We start from the raw sequence: 24,403 nt of genomic DNA, 5'->3' as shown, positions 1-24,403 counted from the left end.
TCAAGATTAGGTTAGAATAACACTGCTGTAGACAGTTTATCAGCTCTTCAGCATATGTCCATTTTCCTTGAAGGATGAGCCTTTAGAAACCTCTGACAATAAAGTTTATTTTACATCCATTCCCTTGCCTATGATTTTTTCATACGAATCACAATTATAAAACTTTCTTGCTCCAGCTAAAAGCAGGAAACTCAATCATGAATGTGTTCACTAAATATATACCACAGAATGATAGTAACCAGTCTGAATGCATCACTTGATTCCAAAATTAAATGTTAGCCCTCAGGGGTGCAACTACATGTATCTCCAACTCTGGAAGCCACAGGCAACATATTCCTGTTTCCTTGCAGGGAAACAGATCTATAAGCAGGGCGGCAGTCTCACACCTGCATTCCTGGGAAACCCAAGGAAACAATGATAGTGACGCAGGGCAGGCAAGCCCCCAAACTGAAAGAGTTTTGTTAATGTCGCGATTGGCTATCTGTTATTTGAAGACTGAGATCTCCATGAGGAATGAAGATAGGTAATGCCTAAGGCTGAGGCATGACCTCACTGGGTCACCTTAGCTGTGAAGTGAGGTCAGTTGTCACCTTGCAAACCTTTTGGTAATCCAAATCTTGGAATGATTTCTTTAAGAATTTAGACACTTCCAATACTTTTCCTGTCCTTGTGGGGAAAGCTTCTATCCACCTGGTGAAAGTGTCCACAAATACTAGCAAATCTTGTAGTTCCCTGTAAGGTGGCATCTGGGTTAAGTCTGTCTGCCAGTCTTCACCATGGTATGTTCCTTGGTGTTGTACAGGTTTAAGCAGGGATCGGGGTATGGGGTGGCTTCCTGAGTGGTAATCCTTTTTATAGTTTGGAACAGTCTCTTCCTCAAGAATATTTAGGAAACTAATTTGAATGGAAAATCCCGTCCCAAATGTGAGGAATCATGAAAATGTTTAATTATTTCCCATCTGTCAGCCTCAGGAATAGAGTTTGTTCTTTTCTAGCAACCATCCAGAGGGGTCTCCCTGGAAGCCTTTTACTCAGTCCCTTTAATTTCCTTAGGGGTATAGTATGGTGTCACTGACATGGATGCAGTACCTGGTAGTAGTGCAGCAGCCTGAAATACCAGGGTTTCCTTAGCTGTGGCCTCAGCTGCTCTTTCCACCAGGGAATTTCCTCTAATAATAAGAGTGTCTCCCTTCTGGTGTCCCCTGCAGTGAGTAATTGTTATTTCTTTGGGAGTTGGACAGCATCTAAAAGTTCCAAGATCTGAGTAAAGTTGTATGGGGGATCCCTTGGTTCTTGATAGTCCCCTTTCCTTCCCTATGGCTGCATGAGAATGGAGCACCAGGAACCCACATTTAGAGTCAGTCAACACATTGACTCTTGAGGTTTTGGTTTTTTTCTTCTTTTTTTGAAACGGAGTCTTGCTGTGTCACCCAGGCTGGAGTGCAGTGGCATGATCTCAGCTCACTGCAATCTCAGCTCACTGCAAACTCAGGGATTCTCATGCCCCAGCCTCCCAAGTAGCTGGGATTACAGGCACCCCCCACCACACCCGGCTAATTTTTGTATTTTTAGTAGAGACGGGGTTTCGCCATGTTGGCTAGGCCGGTCTCGAACTCCCAACCTCAGGTGATCCACCCACCTTGGCCTCCCAAAGTGCTGGGATTACAGGGGTGAGCCACCGTGCCCAGCTTGTCTTTTCATGGTTGGAAGGCCCTAATTAGAGCAGCTAATTCTGCTTCTGGAGCAGAAGTCTGAGAAGGTAAACCCTTGGCCTCAATGATTTCTTGTTGGCTAAGCTTCCTTTCTTACTCCGTCATGAATATAGCTATTTCCATCTCTAAACCACTCAACATTTGGGTTAGACAAGAGCTTGTCTTCGAGGTTGGGCCTTCTAGAGTAGAGCTCTTCCGTGGTTTCCACACAGGAGTCAATGAGTTGGGGATCTGTTTCTTGAGACGTGAGGTGCAGCAACAGAGTAGCAGGGTTTAAAAATCAGCATACTTTCAGGGTAACATCTCGGGTGTCAAGCAGAAGGGTCTGATATTTAAGTAACTGGCCCTCTGTTAGCCATTGGTGTACTTTTGCCTCTAGGACCCTCTGCACTGTACTTCATGGGGTGGCAGGGGGTGGGGGTGGGGTGGTATGGCATCTAATTGTTGTCCCAAGGTAAACTTAGTGGTTTCTTCTAACAATAGAGTGATGGTAGCCACAGATCTCAAGCTTCCTGGTCACCCAGCTGCTACCTGGTCTAGCTGTTTAGAGAAATAAGCCACTGGTCCAAAGTAATTCCTCAGCCTTTGAGTTAGAACATCCAAAGCTGTCCCTTGTTATTCATCCACATAGAGAGTGAAAGGTTTTTCTAAGTTTGAGAGTCCTGAGGCAAGGGATGTCCCTGGCTTTTCTTTTAAGGCTAAGAATGCCTTTTGAGAGGTTCCAAGCTCCGCCTCCTGGGTTCACACCATTCTCCCGCCTCAGCCTCCTGAGTAGCTGGGACTACAGGCGCCCACCACCACGGCCAGCTAATTTTTTGTATTCTTAGTAGAGACGGGGTTTCACTGTGTTAGCCAGGATGGTCTGGATTTCCTGATCCACCCACCTCGGCCTCCCAAATTGCTGGGATTACAGACGTGAGCCACCGCACCCGGCCAACAATTGTTTTTTTTTTTTTTTTTAATGAACAGAGCATCAGTGAATGATAGTGCAAGTTTAAGACACCTAATAGACAAGTTAAAGGAGTCCTCCAGGCAGAAGGAAACTGACACCAGATGAAAATCTGGATAAAAAAAAAGACACTAGAAATGACATCTACAAAGGCAAATATATAATTTTAACATCTGACTGTTTAGCCGGGCACGATGGCTCACACCTGGAATCCCAGCATTGTGGGAGGCCGAGGAAGGTGGATCACTTGAGGTCAGGAGTTCGAGACCAGCCTGGCCAATATGGTGAACCTTCCTCTCTACGAAAAATAAAAAAATTAGTCAGATATGGTGGACCAAGCCTGTAATCTCTGCTACTCAGGAGTCTGAGTCAGAAGAATGACTTGAACCCGGAAAGCAGAGGTTGCAGTGAGCCAAGACTGTGCCACTGCACTCCAGCCTGTGCGATAGAGTAAGACTCCTCTTAAAAACACCACCACCAACAACAAAAAAACAAAAACACACAAACAAAACACATCTGACTCTTGAAACAAAAGTAATAGAGATGGATTGTAAGGTTTATAACAGGTGTAAAGGAAAATGCATGACAATAGCATAAAGGCAGGGAGAGGAGTCAGGTGAAATGGTATGACGCCACTTGAAGGCAGACTGTGATAGGTTAATTTTTGTGGAAAGCAAGGCAGAATTTTTGAAGTTTGTTTCTTCAAATACTTTGTTTCCCATACATACAAGCAAGTTTGTGCTGCAGAGATCTTATTTCCTAGGAGGCTTGGAGGGGGACCTTCTGCTGTCTGTCCTCATGGGATGCACAAGACACAAGGAAACAGTCTTTCACTTTTAAATACAGTGATAGGTCTGAGGAGATAGATACAGCTGCAATTTTTTTTTTTTAAATGAGATAGGATTCTCACTGGTCTTGAATTTCTGAGCTCAGTGCAGGCTTCCCCTACGTTGGCCTATGAAAGTGTTGGGATTAATAGGCGTGAGGCACTGCACCCGGCCACAACCACCAACATTTAAAATCACGTCCCTGGGTGGTCCCGAACCACCAACCTTCCGGTTAACAGCCGAACACGCTAACCGACTGCGCCACAGAGACAACCTCGATTGCTTACTTTCATCTCTATATACATTAAGCAATCACAAAATCCTAGGGGTTGCCATTCGCTTTCTGCGGGACAACTGTGGAGACTACAAAGCTTCGGAAAACTGGAGAGGCTGAGTCGACTAATCGTCCTGCTGCACGTTAGAAACACGTGCATTGCGTGGCTCTGAAGGCAGAAGTGCGGCCGAATGGCCTTCACCCTGCGTTCACCCTCGCCTGCTTCAGAAGCCAGTGCCTCTGGAAATGTCTGGATCTGCGACCCCAGCCTGAGCCAAGTGGGGCCCAAGGGAAGCTGAACTCCCCGACGGCTCTCACGGTAGCTCTTTCTGTTTTGTTGTGCCGCCTTCAGGCAGTCACCTGCTCCGCTTGCTCTCCCTTCACTCAACTCGGCTTCAGTAGATGGGGTCGGTGGGGCGGGAGCGGGAAAGAGGCAGGGGAGTCAAAAGGGAAAACGTGAAAAGGAGGAGGGAGAAGCAGGGGAGACCAGGACTAGACAATGGGACAGCCCAGGATGCCCGTGGAGAGGGCACCGGCTGGATGCAGAGAAGATGGGACATGTATCAGAATGGAGAGGGGGAAATGGGGAGAAGATGTGAGAGAAAATCACAAGAACCTGTAGCTGCCCAAGAATCAAGAAGTAAAAATCGCATAATGTTTTTACACTAAAAAAAATCGGGGGACCAGGTGCGTTGGCTCTCGCCTGTAATCCCAGCACTTTGGGAGGCCGAGGTGGGTGGATCACTCACTTGAAGTCAGGAGTTCGAGACCAGCCGGGCCAACATGGTGAAAGCCCGTCTCTACTACAAATACAAAAATTAGCTGGGCGTGGTGGCGCACGCTTGTAGTCTCAGCTACTTAGGAGGCTGAGGCAGGAGAATCGCTTGAACCTAAGAGGCGGATGTAGCAGTGAGCCGAGATCGTGCCACTGCCCTCCAGCCTGGGCGACAAAGCGAAATTCTGTCTCTCAAAAAAATGTATAAATAAATAATAGAGGGATGGGGAAGCAAAACGACGCGCAGTAAGTGTGGGGCGCCTTGGGATTCTCTAGTGGTTAGTAGTCTGCGTTGTGTCTGCAGCAACCTCTGTTCTAATCCGAATCCTGGTACAGTCAGACTCTATCTTGGACCCACTGGGGCGAAGCCACGTGTCTTTTGGTTTGCTTTTGATTCCTACAGCAGCTGCGGCCTTTATCTGCAGCCAGAAAGCCGGAAAGCAGGGTTTACCGCCAGCCCCACAGCGCCATACTGTCTGGGGAAAAGAGGGAAACCCAAGAGTACACGAACAACGGCCCAAAGAGAAACCTTCCAAGTGCTCTATGCCTCACCGTTTAGCAGAAAATATCAAGCAACTCTCAACCTAGCTGGTCTGTACCTTCCACGAATGAAATAATGTATTTATTGCAGTCTTTCTGGTTGAGATATTTCAAATATTTGGTGGCGCTTTTAATGAGAGAGAGAGACACTCTCGAGTGTGGAAGGAAAAATGAGGGGATGTGAAGATGAGGCGACTTTAGGACAGAAAAAAAAAGAGACAAGCCATGTAAACGTTTTCGGGTGGGCGTGAGGCGATGTCAGTCTTGAACCCCGTTATGTCAGGTAAAGAGCGCAGCCTCTTCTAGCACAAACACCGTTTCCCACATGGAGGAAATCACAGGGATCAGCAACTCTAGAGTGCGATGAAGAAGCTTCACTCTGGGAGAACCGCCTTCGTGACCACGGTGTCTCCCCTGCCAGGTAAGTGGAAATGAGCACATGGCCTACAGGGACAGCACAGCCTCCTCGCCCTGGCCGGTCGCTCAGGGTCACCACCCTCCCCACTGCCGCCCCTCGGCAGTCTTCCAAACCACTCTCCACCAAAGATTCCACCGACAGTCACCCCACAAGACAACCCAGGCCGCCTCTCAGCAGCGGCTACCGCCCGCAGCCACCGCGCCCTGTCACCCCCCGGGGTTCTGCCCGCCGCCTCTGCGGAGTCTGCGCCCTTCACCTCCCTGGCTCCCGCTCTTCCCTGAGCTTACAGTGCCCACGGGGTTCTTCCGAACCCCTCTTGGGAGTACTGAATGGAAAAGGGGGAGCGTGCGCAAGTGCTTGGTAGAGTGTAGACATCGTGGGATTTGACTGTGGGACCATCGCTTCGACGTCCTGGTGCTGATTTTTCCACCTGCCTTCTGCTTAGGGCAGCGGCAGCAGTTTTCCACCTGTGCCTACTCCATCTGCTGTCCTTGTTGGGTCAGCGAACATCGCTTCCCTCTACCGCTCAATCAGCAAACGGGACCGCCCTCGAGGGCCTCACCCGCCGCTTACCCCCCTAACAAATTCGCGGGCATCGCCTCCGGTCGCCTCTCCCGAAGGCCTAACGAGTGCGTTCGCTGGCAACGGAGGTGAGGCGGCTCCGCTGACTGGCTGGTGCCCGTGTCCGGGGCTGCCACCCGTGTCCGGGGCTGCCACAAACGCCACGACTTGGCTTGGCCTCTCTCTTAGTTATTCGCAGCTCAGCGCGATAGGCGCCTCCGGGGTGGCGACGGGAAAGAGTGTGGGCTTATTGGGTGCCGCTGTATGGGGGCTGGCATCTCTGCCCGGCTGTGTACACCTGAGAGAGACGCTCAGTCGCTCTCTAAAGCTGCTTCCGCAGATGACGGACACGGAGAGAAATAGGAGCGGTGGGTCGTGAGAGGTGGTCCACCAGCACTTGTCCTCCTTCGCCCGGCTTTGACCCTCGCTGCGGAGACTGTTCTGCTTCTGGCCCTTGGAGCAGGCCGGCTGACAGCGTAGTGAAGGAAGATTCCTGCGGGAGAGCGGCCAGTGTAAAACAATTCCCTGACCGGGAATCGAACCCGGGCCGCGGCGGTGAAAGCGCCGAATCCTAGCCACTAGACCACCAGGGACACACAAGAGGGAGCTTTCTCTCCCTTCTTCTGTCAGAAGCGACAGCTTCCCTGAGCTCTGGGAGGACTTGGGCCTTGTGAGGGTCGCTCTTTGCTCCTGGAGTCTCTCACAAGGCCATTCCTTCCCTGCTTTCCTCAAAAAAAGAGCCTGCAGGCGACACACCGAGGGCTCCGCGAGGGACACCAAGGCCACGAGTCCCGAGTCCTGGAGCGAGTTACAGCGACCCGGCCGCAGCTCACCACTGGACTAGAGATGCGCCTTTGCGAGGTGGCAGCAAGTGACCAGCCGGTCGTGGGTCGCCAGGTCCGGAGCCGCGCTCCAGGTTGCCAGGAGGAGGCGGGAGCGCGGAGGCGCCCGGGGTGAGACGGGGGCACCCTCTATATCATAAAGGACCCAGACGCCAGCACCCTCAACATCATAAGGAATCCGACGGATGCGGAAACCGAGACGGGCTGGATGGGGAACTCTTTCCAGGAAGGCTCTGGGGCCCTCAACTGGTCTCCGACCTTCCCCTGCAACCTGTGACACCTGCCATTTTCCCATCTTAGGCGATGGCAACGCCACCCTTCCGTTTGCTCCGGGCAATACTTCGAGAGTTCCCTCTGACGCTGGAGTTTTTTCCTCAGATCCAAGAGCCAACTGGTCATCAATTTGTGATTTCCCATCGGCTAAGTGCGTGGGCATTGAGCTACACGCGAGTCTCTCCACTTCTGCGGAATGGCTACTTCGGGGTAGGGGAGGGGCCCTCCCGTGGATAGTAAGGTGTTTAGCAGCAGCCGTCGCCTCCGCTGACTAGATAGTTGTCAGGGAGTTAACATTCTCCCTCCCCGCTTCCCCCATTCGTGACCTAGTGTCCCAGCGGGGATGGGAGAGGCGTGTAAGGGCGAAGTTGCCCCCTCTTGAGAACCACTGATGCGCGTTGTCCTGCTCTGAGCTTGTGCGGAGGACTCTCCAGATGAAGGCTCAGGGGTCCATCCAGCTTGAGACCCCCTCGCTCCCCCGCACAGTCGGACCTTAGGATTGGAGGTTTTTAACATCTCTACATCATGAGATTCGAAACCTTTAGGTCTTTTCTTCCGTTCTGTCCTCCAAATCGGCCTCTTCCGAGCCTGTTGACCAGGGTCAGCCAGGCAGAGGGCTGGGTTCGCTCAACGAGGCTCCTCTTGGCCCTCCTGGAGCTTCAGGCCTCTTTCGGTTGCAGAGAAGATTTATGGCTCACTTCCTTCGGCATCCCCGGGGGCAGGTGCGCGGTGCCCCTGGAAGACGAGGGTTTGACCGCGGTTCTCGACCCCCGGCGCCCAACTTCCACCTCGGTGCGTGCGCTCTTCCAGGCTCCTGCTGGTCCCACTCACCGGGAGTTAGGCGTCGGGTCAGCCTGAGTTCCCGAGACGCCCAGGCCCGGAAGGACACGTAGGGGAAACCAGCTGCTCACTTTGGTCTTGTCCGCAACGGACCCCTTTCTGCCGGGAAAGAAAGGCGGCGAGTCCTGTCCTGTTGGGTAGGTGGAAGAGAGATCAAAGGGAAGACAAGAAAAATCCTGGGAGGTTTCCGGATCTAAAGTTACCATGAAGTCGACCTAACCTCCTCTGGAGGTCCACCCAGTCCTCCCGTGGCTGGCGATGGTGAATCGAGTTTTCGTCTCCGGGTTGCCAAGGCGGACAAAGCCGACACAATGGGCCTGTCCACTATCTTCTTTCATATACACAAAATGTCAGCTCTTCCTGTTTCTGACTGGCAATATGCCGCCTGATGACCAGCTTAGCAAATTAGAGACCCTCCATGGGACTTCATCTCTGTCTTAGTTCGGGCTTCTATAACAATGTGCCATAAACTGGGTCGCTGATTCACAACAGAAATTGATTTCTCACAGTTCTGGAGGTTGGAAGTCCGAGATCAAGGTGCCGACATGGTAGGGTTATGGTGAGGACCTTTGGTCTGGTTGTAGACTGCCACCTTCTCATTGTATCCTCAGGGGGCAGAAAGAGGGCGAGAGAGCTCCCCAGGGTCCCTTTTATATGGGCATTAGTCCCATTCAGACTAATGGGACTAAATCTAGACACTGTGCTGAGTGTTGTGGATTTTTTGCATGTTCATCCTCCCCACAGGCAACTGGAGATGTATTGTCCCCAGAGGGTACAATAGAGAATCTTCCGTCACAAGTCAGCAACCAGCATGTGTGAGTGACTGCATGTGTCCCACTCAGAAATGAGAGTGTATTAGTCTGTTTTCATGCTGCTGACAAATACATCACAGAGTCCAGGACCAAAAAGAGGTTTAATTGGACTTACATTTCATATGACTGGGGAGACCTCAGAATCATGGCGGGAGGCAAAAGGCACTTCTCACAAGGCAGCAGCAAGAGAAAATGAGGAAGAAGCCAAAGCAGAAACCCCTGAGAAACCCATCAGATAGTGAGACTTACTCGCTATCAGGAGAATAGCACAGGAAAGACCCGCCCCCATGATTCAATTACCTCCTCCTAAGTCCCTCCCACAACACATGGGAATTCTGGGAGATACAACTCAAGTTGAGATTTGGGTGAGGGCACGGCCAAACGATATCAGAAAGGTATGAAGTGACAGCATATCCTGATGTGTGTGATGGTTTCATGAGTTATTAGCTATTTCAAAATTTATTGCAATGTCTGAGAAAGTACAAGGACTTGTACTATCTGAATTTAAGGCTTACTATAAGCTATTAGAGACAAGGCATCAGGAGTGACAAACAGATAAACAGCCTGAGTTAAAAGACCTGAAATTGATCCACAGCTATACGGTCAACAAATGGGTTTTCAATAAAAGCAGTTCAATAAAAGAAAATAAATCATTTCAATTAATGAACTTCTATATCGAGGTGTGGGAGACCAACAATCTTATTCTCCCTCACACTACCCACAAAAGTAATTTCAGGTGCATTACACACCAAAATTGAAAAGTTAAAGATATAAAGCATTTCAAGGATACTTTGTGACTTGTTGGCAGGCAAAGATTAGCCTACCAACAAGCAGGACACAGAAAAAATACATATATAAGAAAGACATGATAAATGAGACTTCATCAACATTAGCCACACCTTCTCCTCAAAAGATACCACTAAGAAAGCGAAAAGGCAAGCAAGACACAGACAGAGAGAAAATAGTCACAAAACGTATCTGACCTCCAAACGCTACAATTATAACTATAGCAGTCTGGTACACTGCACCCAGTTTCTGCTGGATGGAGTATTTTCTGGGTGTCTCTAATGAGTAAGAGAAGGCCCCATGGGATATTCCTTCAGTTCCCAGATGAACAGTGGGAAAGACTCCACATTGACCAACCTCGGGGACCTGAAAACCCAGGTCCTCAAGGAGGGTAGAGTATACCTGGACCCTGACCCAGACCCCTGGATGGGCTGTGCCAAGAGACCCAGCAAGGGAATGGATTTCCTCCTGCCTCAGGTTCTCTGTTCTTCTGTGGTTAGACCACCTGAACCCAACTCCCTCCCCAAGCACTAGAGATGGGCTTTTCCAAGAGCTGGGGATCTTGCTGTCCTGAGGACAGCTGAGCAAGGGGGTTGAGGAGGAGCTTGGGTTGTGGAGGAGAGGAAACCGGGTAAGATGCGTGAAGCAGTTGGCTATACCAGGCACAGAGAGGACCCGCTGGGACCCAAGAGCCTGCATGTGAAGCCAGGCCTTGGGCCACCTTGTCTGTCAAGGGGGTGCCTACTTCCATGGTGTCTTCAAAGTGACTGTGGAAAGAGAGGCCATCAGCCCACACCTCTGAATGCTTTTCCACCACAGCATGCCCTGTGGCCTTTATCCTGCTGGTGTGGAACAGTCAGACCCCTGCAGGGCTGCAGAGCCTCTGTACTGAGCGGCATCCCAGCCTGAGTGCCAGAGCTCAGAGGGCAGGCCCCCGAGCAAGCAGAGAGGAGGGCACCTTTTGGACAGAACGTGTGGGATAAGAACGATGGCTCGTCCGTTCAGGTTCCTCACAAAATGAGAGTCAGGAAGATCAGGGCACCGGCCTGATTTCCCAGGCAGGGCTGAAAGCAGACAACCGGAGGGGGAGCAGCCCCTGGGCCAGTGAGGTAGAAGACAGAAGACCACAGTGTACTCCTGCCCTCAACCTCACCCCCTCCCACCCACATCCTCCACACTCCCTGACCACCTTCCTCAGAAGTGTAATAGGAATCCAGATTCCCCCTGGCCTGGTTGCTGCAGGAGGCACAGTAGCGTGATGGAGCCTGAGGCAGGTGTGGGAAGATGTGGATTGTCTAACTGGAGGTTGGGAGTCCAGGGTGTAGAAGCAGCTTGGAGTGCAGGATTTGGTGGTATGTGTGTGGCAGTAGGCAAAAGAAAGAGACAACTGGCCGGGCGCGGTGGCTCATGCCTGTAATCCCAACACTTTGGGAGACTGAGGCGGACAGATCACGAGGTCAGATGAAGACCACGGTAAAACCCCGTCTCTACTAAAAATACAAAAAATTAGCCGGGCGTGATGGCGGGTGCCTGTAGTCCCAGCTACTGGGGAGGCAGAGGCAGGAGAATGTCATGAACCCGGGAGGCGGAGCTTGCAGTGATCTGAGATCGCGGCACTGCACTCCAGCCACTGCAGTCCAGCCTGGGTGACAGAGCAAGACTCTGACTCAAAAAAAAAAAAAAAAGAAAGAAAAGAAAAGAAAGAGACAACTGAGCCTCTTGAAACACCATGAGAATTCAAATTTAGAAAATTCCCGGGGAACTATGCATGCAGGCACTCACCAGATCCACAAAACAGCTGCTGCATAACTGCATGTTGCAAGCAAACCCTAAATTGCTGATTTTGAAACAGCCTGATGGGTTCACAAAGACAATTTCTGAATAGTCTTAAGAGCAGAGGTGCACTAAAGCCACTGTGCCCTGCAGGCCCGGATCCCAGTAAGTTCTTTAAGGAGTAAGTCTTACTTCCATTTATGGAAGATTTTTGGAGTTGTCCTTGGTCACCCCCAGGAATGTTTTGGTTAGGAGTAGAATTTTAGATGTCATCAATTTAAAAATTAAAACTAAAACGCTGGAACTCACAGAGAGATAAAATTAAGAGAATACATTCACTATCCTGAGCAGAAAGATTTCTTATAGAACATAACAAGTTTTAAAAATAAAGAAAAAGTATGGCAAAATTTCATCAAATGAAATGCTTTGAGAACTAAAATTAAAATCCAAAGCCACCCAACCAACTGGACAGAGTGCTTCTTGGGCAAGGAGACCCCAGAGAAGTCTTAAATACTGAGTTCCTGCCCAGTATTTGGAATCTCAGACACCTCTCCTTACACTCTCTCCCTTTGTGGTTTAGACACAACTGACCAGCATTGTTGTTAAAATAGAGATCCTAAGACTGACAGAACAGACTCCTTGCAGTGGGAAGATATGGTATTATAAATGAGACCTAAGGCCACGCCAGGCAAGGTGGAGTCATGCGCCCCTCAACTTAAAGAGTAAACTATGTTCTAATTGCCACAGTTTTTTTTCTTCTTCCTTTTTTTCTCTAGCTAAACAAGCACTGGCCTTGAGATAAGCAATGCTGAAGCACTTGCAGCTCACCAATTACCATAAACTGACTGAGCCCTCCCTACACAAGCCATAACTACAGCTTTGATTGGACAAGAGACTGATTTCAGTAACTTTCCCTTGATAAGAGAGCACTGGCTGTGGACTGGTTCTAGACGGTTTACAGACGCTGTGCACTTGACTGCCTTTGTGTCCCTGCTTCCCCTTTTGAAGCATAGGGCCTAATTATAATGTATTTAAATGTTGTCTCCACCCCAAAGTGAACATGGGTTGCATGTAACAGGCATGTTTACTCAGCATGCATGCAGCAGGATCCCTTCGTGAATATTCAGAGCTCCTCCTATTCCCTGTTGAATATGTATATGTGGCCCACCACATCAACATAAATCCCTGTTCCCCCCTCCCCTCCCTGGAAACGTACTTTTCAGGTTTCAGCAGGAGGGTATGCCTCCCAGTCTGTTGGAATGTCCACCTTGCAGGCTGTAACCCTTTATAAAGAATAAAATCTCCCTTCTAAATTTATAAATTGTGTGATTTTTCAGTTGACAGCTTTCAGTCAGAATTTTCACTGACTGGGAAAAGTCTTTTGCAATATATTTATTTTAAAAATGACTCCTCAGGATACACCACTTGGAGTGAGAGTGGGTGAGAGTCCTGGGCCTCCTGGGAAGGCAGGCTCAGGCCTCTGTAGGGGGTGGCAGGCTGGGCCCAGACCCACAATGCCTTGTAGGCTGATAGCCTGGCGCCCTGGGGAGCAGCACATGTGGGCAAGCCCGGGGCAGTGCACGTGTGCATGGGGTGATGCAGCCATGCACGGGCACGCAGACGGAGCATGCGTGGACACATGCAGGTGAGCCCACAAACCCAAACAATGCAAGCAAAACTCAAAGGTGCACCTGGGGTCTACCTCAGGGGCCTCAGTACACCATGTGCCTCTCCTCCAGAACATTTAGCCCTGTCGTGGTTTCTGTTTATTACATTGATGCCTCTGTCTTTCCACCATGCCCCCACCCCAGTGTGAGCTCAGAAAGCCTGGATTTTTTGTTCCTCATTGTATCTTAGTACTAGAATGGTGGCTGTGGAATGGCATGGCTCACGCTCAGTAAATATTTCTTGTGATGGTGAATTAATGGCATGAGCTCATGGGAATACATTCAAACAGAGGTGTCAATCCGCCTATGCATATCTGAGCTTAAAGATATGCACACACATAACACATACAGGCAACCTCAAACATCCCCAGGGGGACACGAAGGAACCCCCTCATATACACAGCATTAAGATTTGTAAGAGGTGCACACAGATGTTGCCCTATACGGCGCCTGCATATAAATGCCCCCTTCTGGCTGGGTGCAGTGTCTCATGCCTGTAATCCCAGTACTTTGGGAGGTCAAGGCGGGTGGATCACTTGAAGTCAGGGATTCGAGACCAGCCTGGCAAACATGATGAAATCCCATCTCTACTAAAAATCGAAACATTGGCCGCGTGTGGTGGCATGCACCTGTAATCCCAGTTACTCAGGAGGCTGAGGCAGGAGAATCACTTGAACATGGGAGGCAGAGGTTGAAGTGAGCCGAGATCGCACCGCTGCACTCCACCCGACCGGCAGAGCAAGACTCCATCTTTTATTTACTTATTTATTTATTTATTTATTTATTTAGTTATTTATTTATTCATTTATTTATTTATTCATTTATTTGTCTCATGGGCTGAGCGAGGGGACCCCGGCTGGTGGAGGGACAGCTGCGCCCTGCAGGTCGCTGCGTCCGGGCAGGCCCCGGCCTCTTGTCGTGCCCCCGGCCCGCGACAACCTGGGCAGGATGGGCAGCAGGACGCGGCGGGGCATCCGCGGAGCCCGTCGGGAACGCTCTCTTGGCCTCCGGTGCCGGGCAGCGGTGGGTGCGGTACCCACAGTGCCCACAGCGCCCCCAGCCCTGGGACGTGGCTCCAGCCGGCCCCCAGGCAGGCTGCCTCCTTCCCCGGGAGCACGTCGCCTGGGCAACATGGAGAAACTTCAACTCTTAAAAAAACAAAACAACCACCACCACAACAAAAACAAGAACAGAAATTAGCCGGCTTTGGTGAGTCCTGCCTCTGTTACTCCAGAGGCTGAGGTGGGAGGATCGATTCAACCAAGATGCCACCAGATACAGTGAGACTGTCTCTCAGAGAAAAAGTCAAACAAACAAAAAAAGAGGCTGTGTAAGAGGTGACTCTGGGGATAGTGGAAAAACACTAAGGTTTTCAAGTGGTGTTAAAAGCGACTAGGCCTTGGGGACCATTGAGTAATCTACAAAGCACGGAAGCCTAGATCCCTGAGCTCTGCCTGCCAAGTACCACCACAGCTAACATGGGAGACCTCCCCCACAGAGACTGAAATTTGCCTTCCGAGGAAACAAGTGACTAAAGACATCTGTCCCAGGACAGTAAACAAGAAAACAAGGTCTCACAAAAACAAAAACAGCTGACCACAGCATACAATCACTGAGACCGAGCCTGCGACTATAGGCGAAAAAAAAATGCTGTCCATTATTCATACCATGAAAGACCAGGGGAAAGTGCGAACGCAGTCCCCTACTACTGTTGTGGGAATCAGGAGAACAGAGAGACCAATGGGTGGAACGGGAGGATTTATTGACTGCACTGAGGCCCAGCAGATTAAAATCCAAAGGCTGAGCCCCGAACAAAGACAGGGCTTGACTTTATACACACTTCTGAAAGGGGGTTGGCTAGTTTGAATGGCGCGGTGGGAATTTGATGGCATGAAACTTGGGGGCAGGCAAGAGGGCTTATAAAAGCAGAACAAAGGCAGCTAATGAAACTGTCACAGGTCTTGCAATGCAAGTATAGCTGGTGACCTTGCAGCTGCACTGAAGGGAAATCAGGAACTTAACAAAACTTGAATAATTAGAAATGGAAAGGGGGAAAGAGAAGGTAGTAAAGGCATTTGTTGTTTTCTCCTCTTATCTTTGCTAGGGGCTGACTGTGTTGAGAGAGTCTCCGGAACTCATTCCTCGGGGCTCTGACTTTTCAGATCGTGTTACCAAGGATCTGCTAGGGCTCTATCTATGGCAGGTCTTGGAGTCAGCCAAGTACAGGAAAACTTGTCTTTTGCTTTTAACTTCTGCCTTATTACTACAAGTTGTGCAGCACACCATGCCTGGTTTTCATCAGCAATATTTCCTGAGGTTACAGAAAGATTTCTAATCCTGGGAGGAAACACTCCCTTGAAGCAAAAGTGTTCTCCCCCAAAAACTGCAAGGAGCTATCTTCTTGATAGCCAGGTAGATAATTCTCAGGTTTTGCCCCACAGAATCTCTATCTAAAATAGAGCAGTGGTCATGCCTAGTGAAAAGTTTGAGGGAACTCGCCCAATGTTGGGTTTCTTCAGAGCCCTATATATAGATATAACCAAATATCCTAAAAGACACTGCCCTTCATCATTCCATGCTGTTAGACATTTATAGGACCATGGATGGTGATCTCCTCCAGACAAAAATAAATGCTGGTGCAGAACAGGTAAGTGTATTACAATTTGAGTACATCAGCTTTTGGGCATTTTAAACCATGGGTCAGTCATGTTAGAGCAAGAGGCCAGGTTGATAGCAAGAGGGAGTGTTTTTCTTTTAATTTTCCAATAGCAAAGTGATGTTTGCCACTGTCATTTCAGAGTGAGGTGGCAATTTGTTGTTGTTTGGTTTTGTGGGTTTTTGTTTGTTTGTTTGTTTGCTTGTTTTTGAGACAAGGTCTCACTGTCACCCAGGCTGGAGTGCAGTGGCATGATCAGGGTTTACTCCTGCCTTGACCTCATGAATTCAAGCAAACCTCCTTACGAATCCTCCCAAGTAGCTGGGACTACAGGCACGTGACCCCACACCCTGGGGTGTGAACTGGGATTTGATGTTTTCAGTTGGCTCTCTAATGGAATAGGTTCCCTTACTCTTCTAGAATCAGATTGTCTTCATGATTATCATTCTTGTGTGCATTATATTTCTACTACCCTGCTATTTTTTTTTGTATTTTTCTTTTTTCTTTTTCTTTTTTTCTTTGTGAGACAGAGTCTCACTCTGTCTCCCAGGCTGTATTGCAGTGGCAGGATCTCAGCTCACTGCAACCTCCACCTCCTGGGTTCAAGCAATTCTTTTGCTTCAGCCTCCTGAGTAGCCACCTGGCTAATTTTTGTATTTTTAGTAGAGACAGGGTTTCACCATGTTGGCAGGCTGGTCTCGAACTCCTGACCTCAAGTGATTCACCCGCCTCAGCCTCCCAAAGTGCTGGGATTACAGGCATGAACTACCACACCTGGCTCTCAAACCATTTGAGTTAAGCAAAGACAGATTTGTCTGGCTTTTTAGTACAATGCTGAATTATCCTCCAATCTATATTTTTAGGAAGGACCTGGGGAATGGCAACTTGGAGATATTTGGTGAAAATGTGAATCTTTCATGTTCTGCTTCAGTCCCTTTTTGAAAATCCTTCCAATTTACCTTTTGCAACCAGTTAGTGGCCTTCCCTTCTTCGCCAGCATGTGAATTAATTGATAAAGATCAGAATATTTGGGCTCAAAGATTTCAACAGTTAAGTCAAATTTTCTGCCAAAGCCTACAGGATCTTGGAGCCTGCTTTAAAAACAGAAGAGTGAAATGTATTTAAGTTTAGATGAGGGAAGTCCTTTATAATATTCTTAATTCACGTTTTGGTGAAGTGGTATACACAACGGTAGGCTCCCCTCTTCCTGTGGGTTTGGGTTTTACCTTGAAAGGGGCTGTCAGAACAGAAATGTCAGGGAAGGGACCAGATCCCTGGGGACTTTCCTTAGGTGATGGTGATGGAAGAAGAGGCAAGGCAGGACAGGAAGGCTCAGGTAAGAAAGACTATGCAGGTGCAGGGGCAGGAGGAGAAGGAGCAGCTGGAGGTGAAAGAGACAAAGCCTCCTCAATATTTCTCAATTCAGAAAACATGACAGTTTACCTCCTTCAGCTTACTTCCTCAATGGAGGCAATTTTCTCAGTTCTTTTAGAAATTTTAGAAATTTAGACGTTTCTAGGTCTCATTGGAAGTAAGTCTCCCATTTAATTTGTCTAGTTCTAAAACCAAATTTCTCTCTCTCTTTTTTTTTTTTTTTTGAGACAGGATCACCCAGACTTGAGTGCAGTGGTGTGATCTCCGCTTACTGCACTCACCGCTTGCTGCATGACAGCCAATAAGTCGAGGGTTGAGGTGTAGGGGCAGGGAAGGTGACTTTATTCCAGAGAGCCACCAAACTGAACAGATGGTGAACTAATATCCTAAAGAACCATCTTAAATTAATACGATTTTCAGGCTCCTTGTACGTTAGGGAAGGGAGGAAGAAGGAGGCGCTTGAGGTGAAGAGGTCTGACAATGACAGACATGGGCTGCAGTGAGAGCCCAAGGGGATGGTGAAAATTGTTCGTCCTTTGTCAGGTCACACTGCTCTTATAAATCTTCAGCATAACACTGTTACTTGTGTATACAACCTCTCTATCTTCTCAGGGGTTAGTTTGCGGAAGGGATTATTATCATCTGTGCTTTAAAGTTAAACTGTAAGCTAAATCCCTCCCATAGATAGCTTGGCCTATGTGCAGAAAGAAGAAAAAGCAGTTAGCCTGGAAGATGTCACCACAGGGTAGGAAGGGTTAGGAGCAAAATGCAGACAGTCATGCTAGGCCTCCTTTTCATTGCCATATATTGAATGTATTTGAACACATAATTTTAATTTTTTATACTTTATTTTTATTTATTTATTATTTTTTTGAGACAGAGTCTCACTCTGTCACCCCCCCAGGCTGGAGTGCAATGGCGTGATCTTGGCTCACTGCGACCTCTGCCTCCTGAGTTCAAGCAATTCTCCTGCCTCAGCCTTCTGAGTAGCTGGGATTACAGGAGCCCCCCACCATGCCCGGCTAATTTTTGTATTTTTAGTAGAGACAGGGTTTCACCATGTTGGCCAGGCTGGTCTCAAACTCCTGACCTCGGGCTCCCAAAGTGCTGGGACTACAGGCATGAGCCACCATGCCCAGCCTAACCAAGATTATTAAACCATTCTAATTTGTCAAAAGAGTCACACTGATTTTTAAAAAATAATGTAATGGGCCAGGTGCAGTGGCTCATGCCTGTAACCCCAGCACTTTGGGAAGCCATAGCAGGAGGATCATGAGGTCAGGAGTTCAAGACAGCCTGACCAACATGGTGAAACCCCGTGTCTACTAAAAATACAAAAATTAGCCAGGTGTGGTGGTGTGCGCCTGTAATCCCAGCTACTCAGGAGGCTGAGACAGGAGAATTGCTTGAACCCGGGAAGCAGAGGTTGCAGTGAGCCGAGATTGCACCACTGCACTCTAGCTTAGGCGACAGAGTGAGACTACATCTCAAAATAAATAAGTAAATAAATAAATAAATAAATAAATAAAATAATAATGTAATGAACTTTTTCATGTCTTTATATAATAAATATTACATTATTTAAATTGTTCAAAGGCATCAAAGATTCCTCTCTGTTATCAATTTCATTTCATTTATTTTATTGGACCAAACTACCAGGACCATTAATTTAATCTACAGCTAAATCTATTATTTTTTCATGTTAGAAATTCCACAAGAAAATTTTTCCCTAATGAAACCTCACATTTCAAGCATAAGGAGCCTGGGCGAGGTGGCTCACACCTGTAATCCCAGCACTTTGGGAGGCCGAGACAGGTGCATCACTTGAGGTCAGGGTTTGAGACTAGCCTGGCAAACATGATGAAACCCTGTCTCTACTAAAAATATAAAAATTAGCTGGGCGTGGTGGCGTGCGCCTGTAATCCCAGCTACTCTGGAGGCTGAGACAGGGAAATAGCTTCAACCTGGGAGGCAAAGCTTGCAGTGAGCTGAGATGGCACCACTGCACTCTAGCCTGGGCTACACAGCAAGACTCTGTCTCAAAAATAAATAAATAGATAAATAAGCATAAGCAGTAAAAAAAAAAAAACATAAATTATAAAATAAGGCACAGGGTCTTGCTGTGTTATCCAGGCTAGAGTGCAGCGGGGCAATCATAGCTGACCAACTTGGAACTTCTGGGCTCAGGCAATCCTCCTGGCTCAGCTTTCCTTGTATTTTTTTAGAGATGAGGTCTTGCCCTGTTTCCCAGGCTGGTCTCCTACTGCTGGCCTAAAGCAATCCTTCCGCCTCAGCCTGTTGAGTAGCTGGGAGTACAGGTGCAAGACATGCAGCCTAGCATTGTAGTAAAACAATTTTCAACAAATTCTTAATTTTCTTTCTTTTTTTTTTTTTGAGTTGGGAGTCTCATTCTGTCACTCAGGCTGGAGGGCAGTGGCACAATCATAGTTCACTGCAGCCTGAGATTACAGTCATGCATTATCATGCCCGGCCAACTTTAAAAAATTAGCTAATACTTAAAAATTTGTAGAGACGGGGGTTTCACTATGTTGCCCAGGCTGGTCTGCAACTCTTAAAGTGCTGGGACTGTAGCTATGAGCCACCATACCTGGCTTAATTTTCTTATTTTAATTTTATCTAAGTGATTATTATTGTTCCTAAGATAATTGGGGCAGTGACTCTTTACAATCTTAGAGCTCTAATTTGTCTCTTCACTTCACTGAAAGAGTATGCCAATTTCTTTCATGAGAAAATATCCTATATTTATAAAGCAGGAAAATTCCTTCCACCAAACTAGGGTGCATTCTAAAGAAACGAATTGTGCTAAGTAACATCACTTAAAGTGAAAACAGAGGCAATGGTATCTATTAACAATGTTTATCAGTGAAGGAGATAAACTGAAAATAAGAACATCATTAGATCCTTGGAGGGCCTTCATTGCTGGAAATCTGAGTAATATTGTGATACTCTTTTGAGTCCGGCAGGACATTCTCTTTCCAGGGCATGTAACAGCGGGTGAATAATTTCTTTTCCTTCATTTTCATTAAGGGCTGAACTTCCTTAATGTTCTGGAGATTATTAAATTCGATTTGTATAGTTGTGAAAAGTACTCATATTGCTGATTCCATTGCTTCTATGTGATCATATAAATCTTTTCTCTTTTTGTAGTGTGGTTTAAACTTAATCCTTAAAGGGCATGAATTTGAATTTTTCAGCTGGTTAGAAACCTGAATATACCAATCAAATAAAACTGCTCCTTACATGCTTCAGATTTAGTTTTCTTCCTGTACTAAGATGTCTTTTAGATACAGTAAATTCGTTAAAGCCAAGAGCCCCTATGAAACGAAGTTGGGTGGGAGGGGGGACATTGAGTAATAAGATCACTCTTGTAATAGAGATGCCACTCTTGCAGGTATTGACAACAATTGGGCCTATAAAATTTTTACCAAACATTGGAAAGACAAGATCTGAACAACTTATCATTGCTGCAGTGTCAAATATCAGGAAATACCATTATTCTCAGGACAATAAATAGACAATAAAGAAGACTCACAGACCAGATTAGCTGTCATGTATCACCAAACAGGGAATGGATCCTTGTCAACACCACCCAACAGAGATTGTCCCCAGAAATTCACTTCATAACCTCAAAACCAAAAACCCATACTGATGGCAAAAAACAATGATGCAAGTAATGAGAGAGAAAGAGAAAGAGAGAGAGAGTGACCTGTCCTATAGCCATACTCAGTGGGTAAAAGCCAAAGAGCTCAATTTCTTCTCATGATACTTAATAGAACACAGGGAACATGAGCCAATAGCTCAATGGGTTCAGATCTGCACCAAGTGCCTGTTGGACGCAGGATTCTACTGTCTCCAATAATATGTGTCAGATGCACTAATTTTCTTTCTTTTTTTGAGACACAGTCTTACTCTGTTGCCCAGGCTGGGGTGCAATGGCGCGATCTCGGCTCACTGTAACCTCCACCTCCCGGGTTCAAGCCATTCTCCTGCCTCAGCCTCCCGAGTAGTTGGGATTACAGACACACACCACTGCGCCCGGCAATTATTATTGTTGTTTATTATTATTATTATTATTATTATTATTATTATTATTGTGCGTGTGTATGTGTTTTTAGTATAGACGGAGTTTTGCCATGTTGGTCAGGCTGGTCTTGAACTCCTGACCTCAGTTGATCAAAAGTAGGTGAGGTCAGAAAACATACCCTGGGAGAGGCTGGCACAATGCCCAGAACCGCCATCGCTAGGCCTGGGGTTTTCCTCTGTAGTGGAATACTAGTATTCATGTAGTGCAGGGACAAAACCAATTAGATAGTTCTGGGAGTTAAAAAGAGATGATTTACAGTGCTATTTGAGAAGGGGTATTAAGGAATTTGCCAGGGCACTGACGCGTGTCAGGTGTAAACCTCAGGTTGAGAGAGAGCTAGGTATTTTCTGTCCATGAAGGTGATAAGCGAGGGCCTGAAGAAAGAGGGACTGGGGAGGACACTGGCACCAGAAATAGGAAAGGACTACTTGGGGGTGGGAAGGATGGGTCAGGGTGCTATCTAGAAAATTGCCTGGCAATGGATATAGGATGTGGGAGTGAGACATCAAACATGAAGCGGTCGCTTAAAGTCTGAAGAAAGACTAGATATATAAACTGCAGGAGATAGTAGGGAAACTGGACCGGCTCCTCATAAAACTTCCCGCCTTCTATCTCAGGGAGGATCGCAGGGCATTTCCGCCAAGACAGGTGAGACTGCGGTTCTGACCTGCGGGCCTCGATGCATATGCGCTAGGGCACCTGGGGGCCGGCAGAGCCGTTCCCCGACGCAAAGTAGGCGTGTTATGTCTACAACCCTACAACCTACAACGGGGACACTGAGAGCCCCAAAGACCCTGCTTTCTTCCCAGAGAACAGCGCCCATCTGTGTAATTTCTACCTGGCACAGTGAGGTGAGAAAACAGTCCCCGCTAGCACAAAAATCCTACAAACTCCTGTGGGGGCTGCGCTTGGAAGCAGAGGCTGTGTAAGAGGTGACTAGGGGGTAGGGAAAAACACGAAGATTTTCACACAAGGTGAGAATCCAAGAGACTGGACACCACGGACCAATCCCTGCAAAAAGCAGCCAGGGTAGAAAGGGAACAGCTGAGCGGCCTTCACGATAGTTAACTTCTGTTACAAAGCCGATACGGCTGATGCTCGCTTTTTCTCCTATGGCGGGGAGGCGACATGTTAGTTCCTATTCCAGAGCTCTCTACTGTAGGATTAACACTTAAGACGCCAACCAAGACACAAGTCAATACAAAATAAGATAGGATCTTCGGCGTAGACTCTATTTTTGAAACTCCAGAAAGTCAGGGGAAAGCGCGAACGCAGTCCCCCACTACCACAAATTATGCAGTCGAGTTTCCCACATTTGGGGAAATCGCAGGGGTCAGCACATCCGGAGTGCAATGGATAAGCCTCGCCCTGGGAAAACCACCTTCGTGATCATGGTATCTCCCCTGCCAGGTAAGTATGAGAGCTTGTGCCTCTGCCCCGCCACAGCCTCATACGCCTCACTCTTTACACACACGGTCACTTGCCCCGCGCACTCCCGAGCCCTTTCCAGCCCTGACACACAGCTGGGATTCTCACTTCCGATCAGCGGTCCTGAATCCGCTCCCAGGGCACGGGAACTCCTTCGTGGCGAAGCAGCAAGTGGCGAAGCAGCAGCCTCTGCGCTGCCTCATCTACATAGAAGTCGCCCTCTCCGTGATGTCACCGACAGTGCCTTGCCCTGTCCCCGTCTGCCTTTCTGCCACTCAACCGACCAATCTGCTGCCAGAGCCGCCAAGGGGAAGTGACGTCTGCCTCTCCCTTTTTCCCTCCCGCCCATGCGTCTGTTCTCTCCCAAAGAAGCTGGTCCTTAGCCTGTGTTAAGGAGCAACCTTTCGGTGGCCAGATGGAGCCGGGGCATCCTTCTTCAAATAATGGTTTTTAATTCGCAGACTAGAATGTTTAGGATTACAAAAGAAACCCGTTCTCCTCACATCCTTATCCTTGTGATGCAGCATTCCGCTTGCAATTGGAAGCCGTTTAATATCAGAGAGAAACCATATTTATGAAAGTAAAGAGGCTGCTCAGATGACTGCAAACCAGCCTTCCTTACTGGTTTTATCACTGGTAATGTTATAAAGACAGTTGTCCAGATTCATGAATCTTGTAGGTTGTTTTTTTTGGATGTTGTTCTTTTTTTTCAAAAATCAGTATTGTAGAAAACTATGCTGCCCCAGAAGAGATGATTGGACACTCTCAAGCGTGGTGCTGGACTTTGTCATCTCTTGCACAGGCATCTCCACACCTTAGTGCTTACCTCATGTTAGTTTTTTATATTCTGCAAAGACGAAACCAAAATAATCCAAATTTGACACAAATACCTGGGCTACATCTTATTTGAGAGGTTTAACAAATGTCTGGATCATCTTTTCTTATATATTACGCAGGAAACACTGTGAAGTAAGCAAAGTTGGAATGCCCAAGTCAAAGACCATTTGAATATTTACAAGTAGATTTCAGACAGCAATACTACAGGGTGGTCACAGGATAACAAATTCTAGGCAGCAGATTTACATGACTTGAGGCTATGGGCTGTTAAGATGCTGAAAAACCAGGGTGTGGACCAAGCTGGCTAAGGCTGAGTGGACCCAACGTGGTGCTGGATTTGATGGAGGTTTTACCTAGGCCCTCATAATATGCTCATTAACATACTAAATCACACACCCGCCAGTGCCATGACAGTTCTGAGACCAGTGTTTGATGCAAAAATGCACCACAGTTCCAAGAAATTTGCACCTTTATGCAGTAATTTTCGTGAATATTCCAATTCTTGGTTAAAGAAACCCATCAAGATGAAACCCCAGAACCCATTATTCTCTCTCGGGTATGCCCGAGCTCCCCTTTCTTGAGTGTGTACTTTTTGCTTTGCAATAAAGTTCTTCTTTCACTATTTGCTGACTCATCTTTGACTTTGTTCTCGCAATGGTGTCAAGAGCCTGGACAGCACGGCTGGGGTCCAGATCCCACCAGTGTCCAGGGACCTACCCCAGCCCACCAGTATCAGATTCTATTCCATTGCTCAAATCACAAAACATTGAGTGGAGAGTTCTCCTTGGAGACCATAAAGTAAAGATTCTGTGGCATGGTGGCCAGTTAGGCCACTGGAAGGCATGGCAAAATATTGAAAATGATGGATTAGGTGACAGTGTAGTAACTGCTGAATCCTAAATACTTGATCCAGACCCCATTCCCTGGAGATTGACAGGGAGACACATTGTCCAG

General features: G+C 47.7%; 1 protein-coding gene, 2 non-coding genes and 2 pseudogenes across 3 annotated transcripts in view; 1 reads left to right on the top strand and 4 right to left on the bottom strand.

Annotated features, from left to right (window-relative positions):
* LOC115930164 (neuroblastoma breakpoint family member 9) overlaps positions 1 to 22,876 on the bottom strand; it is a 469,129-nt gene extending 446,253 nt beyond the window's left edge. Inside the window, exon 1 of the mRNA XM_063702367.1 lies at positions 22,721 to 22,876. Within this exon, the coding sequence (XP_063558437.1) occupies positions 22,721 to 22,815 (95 nt within the window). The 5' untranslated portion in view covers positions 22,816 to 22,876. The remainder of the gene's footprint in view (positions 1 to 22,720) is intronic.
* Positions 5,363 to 5,506, bottom strand: LOC115932872 (uncharacterized; annotated as a pseudogene).
* TRNAE-UUC (transfer RNA glutamic acid (anticodon UUC)) lies at positions 6,578 to 6,649 on the bottom strand. The gene has a single exon. It is a non-coding gene; the product is annotated as a tRNA-Glu (tRNA).
* Positions 10,359 to 11,225, top strand: LOC134758525 (FAM231A/C-like protein; annotated as a pseudogene).
* Positions 22,439 to 22,602, bottom strand: LOC129530015 (U1 spliceosomal RNA). The gene has a single exon (XR_008675529.1). It is a non-coding gene; the product is annotated as a U1 spliceosomal RNA (small nuclear RNA).
* Positions 22,877 to 24,403: the final 1,527 nt, after the last annotated feature.

This window comes from Gorilla gorilla, chromosome 1 (assembly GCF_029281585.2).
Source record: "Gorilla gorilla gorilla isolate KB3781 chromosome 1, NHGRI_mGorGor1-v2.1_pri, whole genome shotgun sequence".
In the NCBI taxonomy this organism is placed as follows: Eukaryota; Metazoa; Chordata; class Mammalia; order Primates; family Hominidae; genus Gorilla; species Gorilla gorilla.
This window is presented reverse-complemented; position numbering and strand designations above follow the sequence as displayed.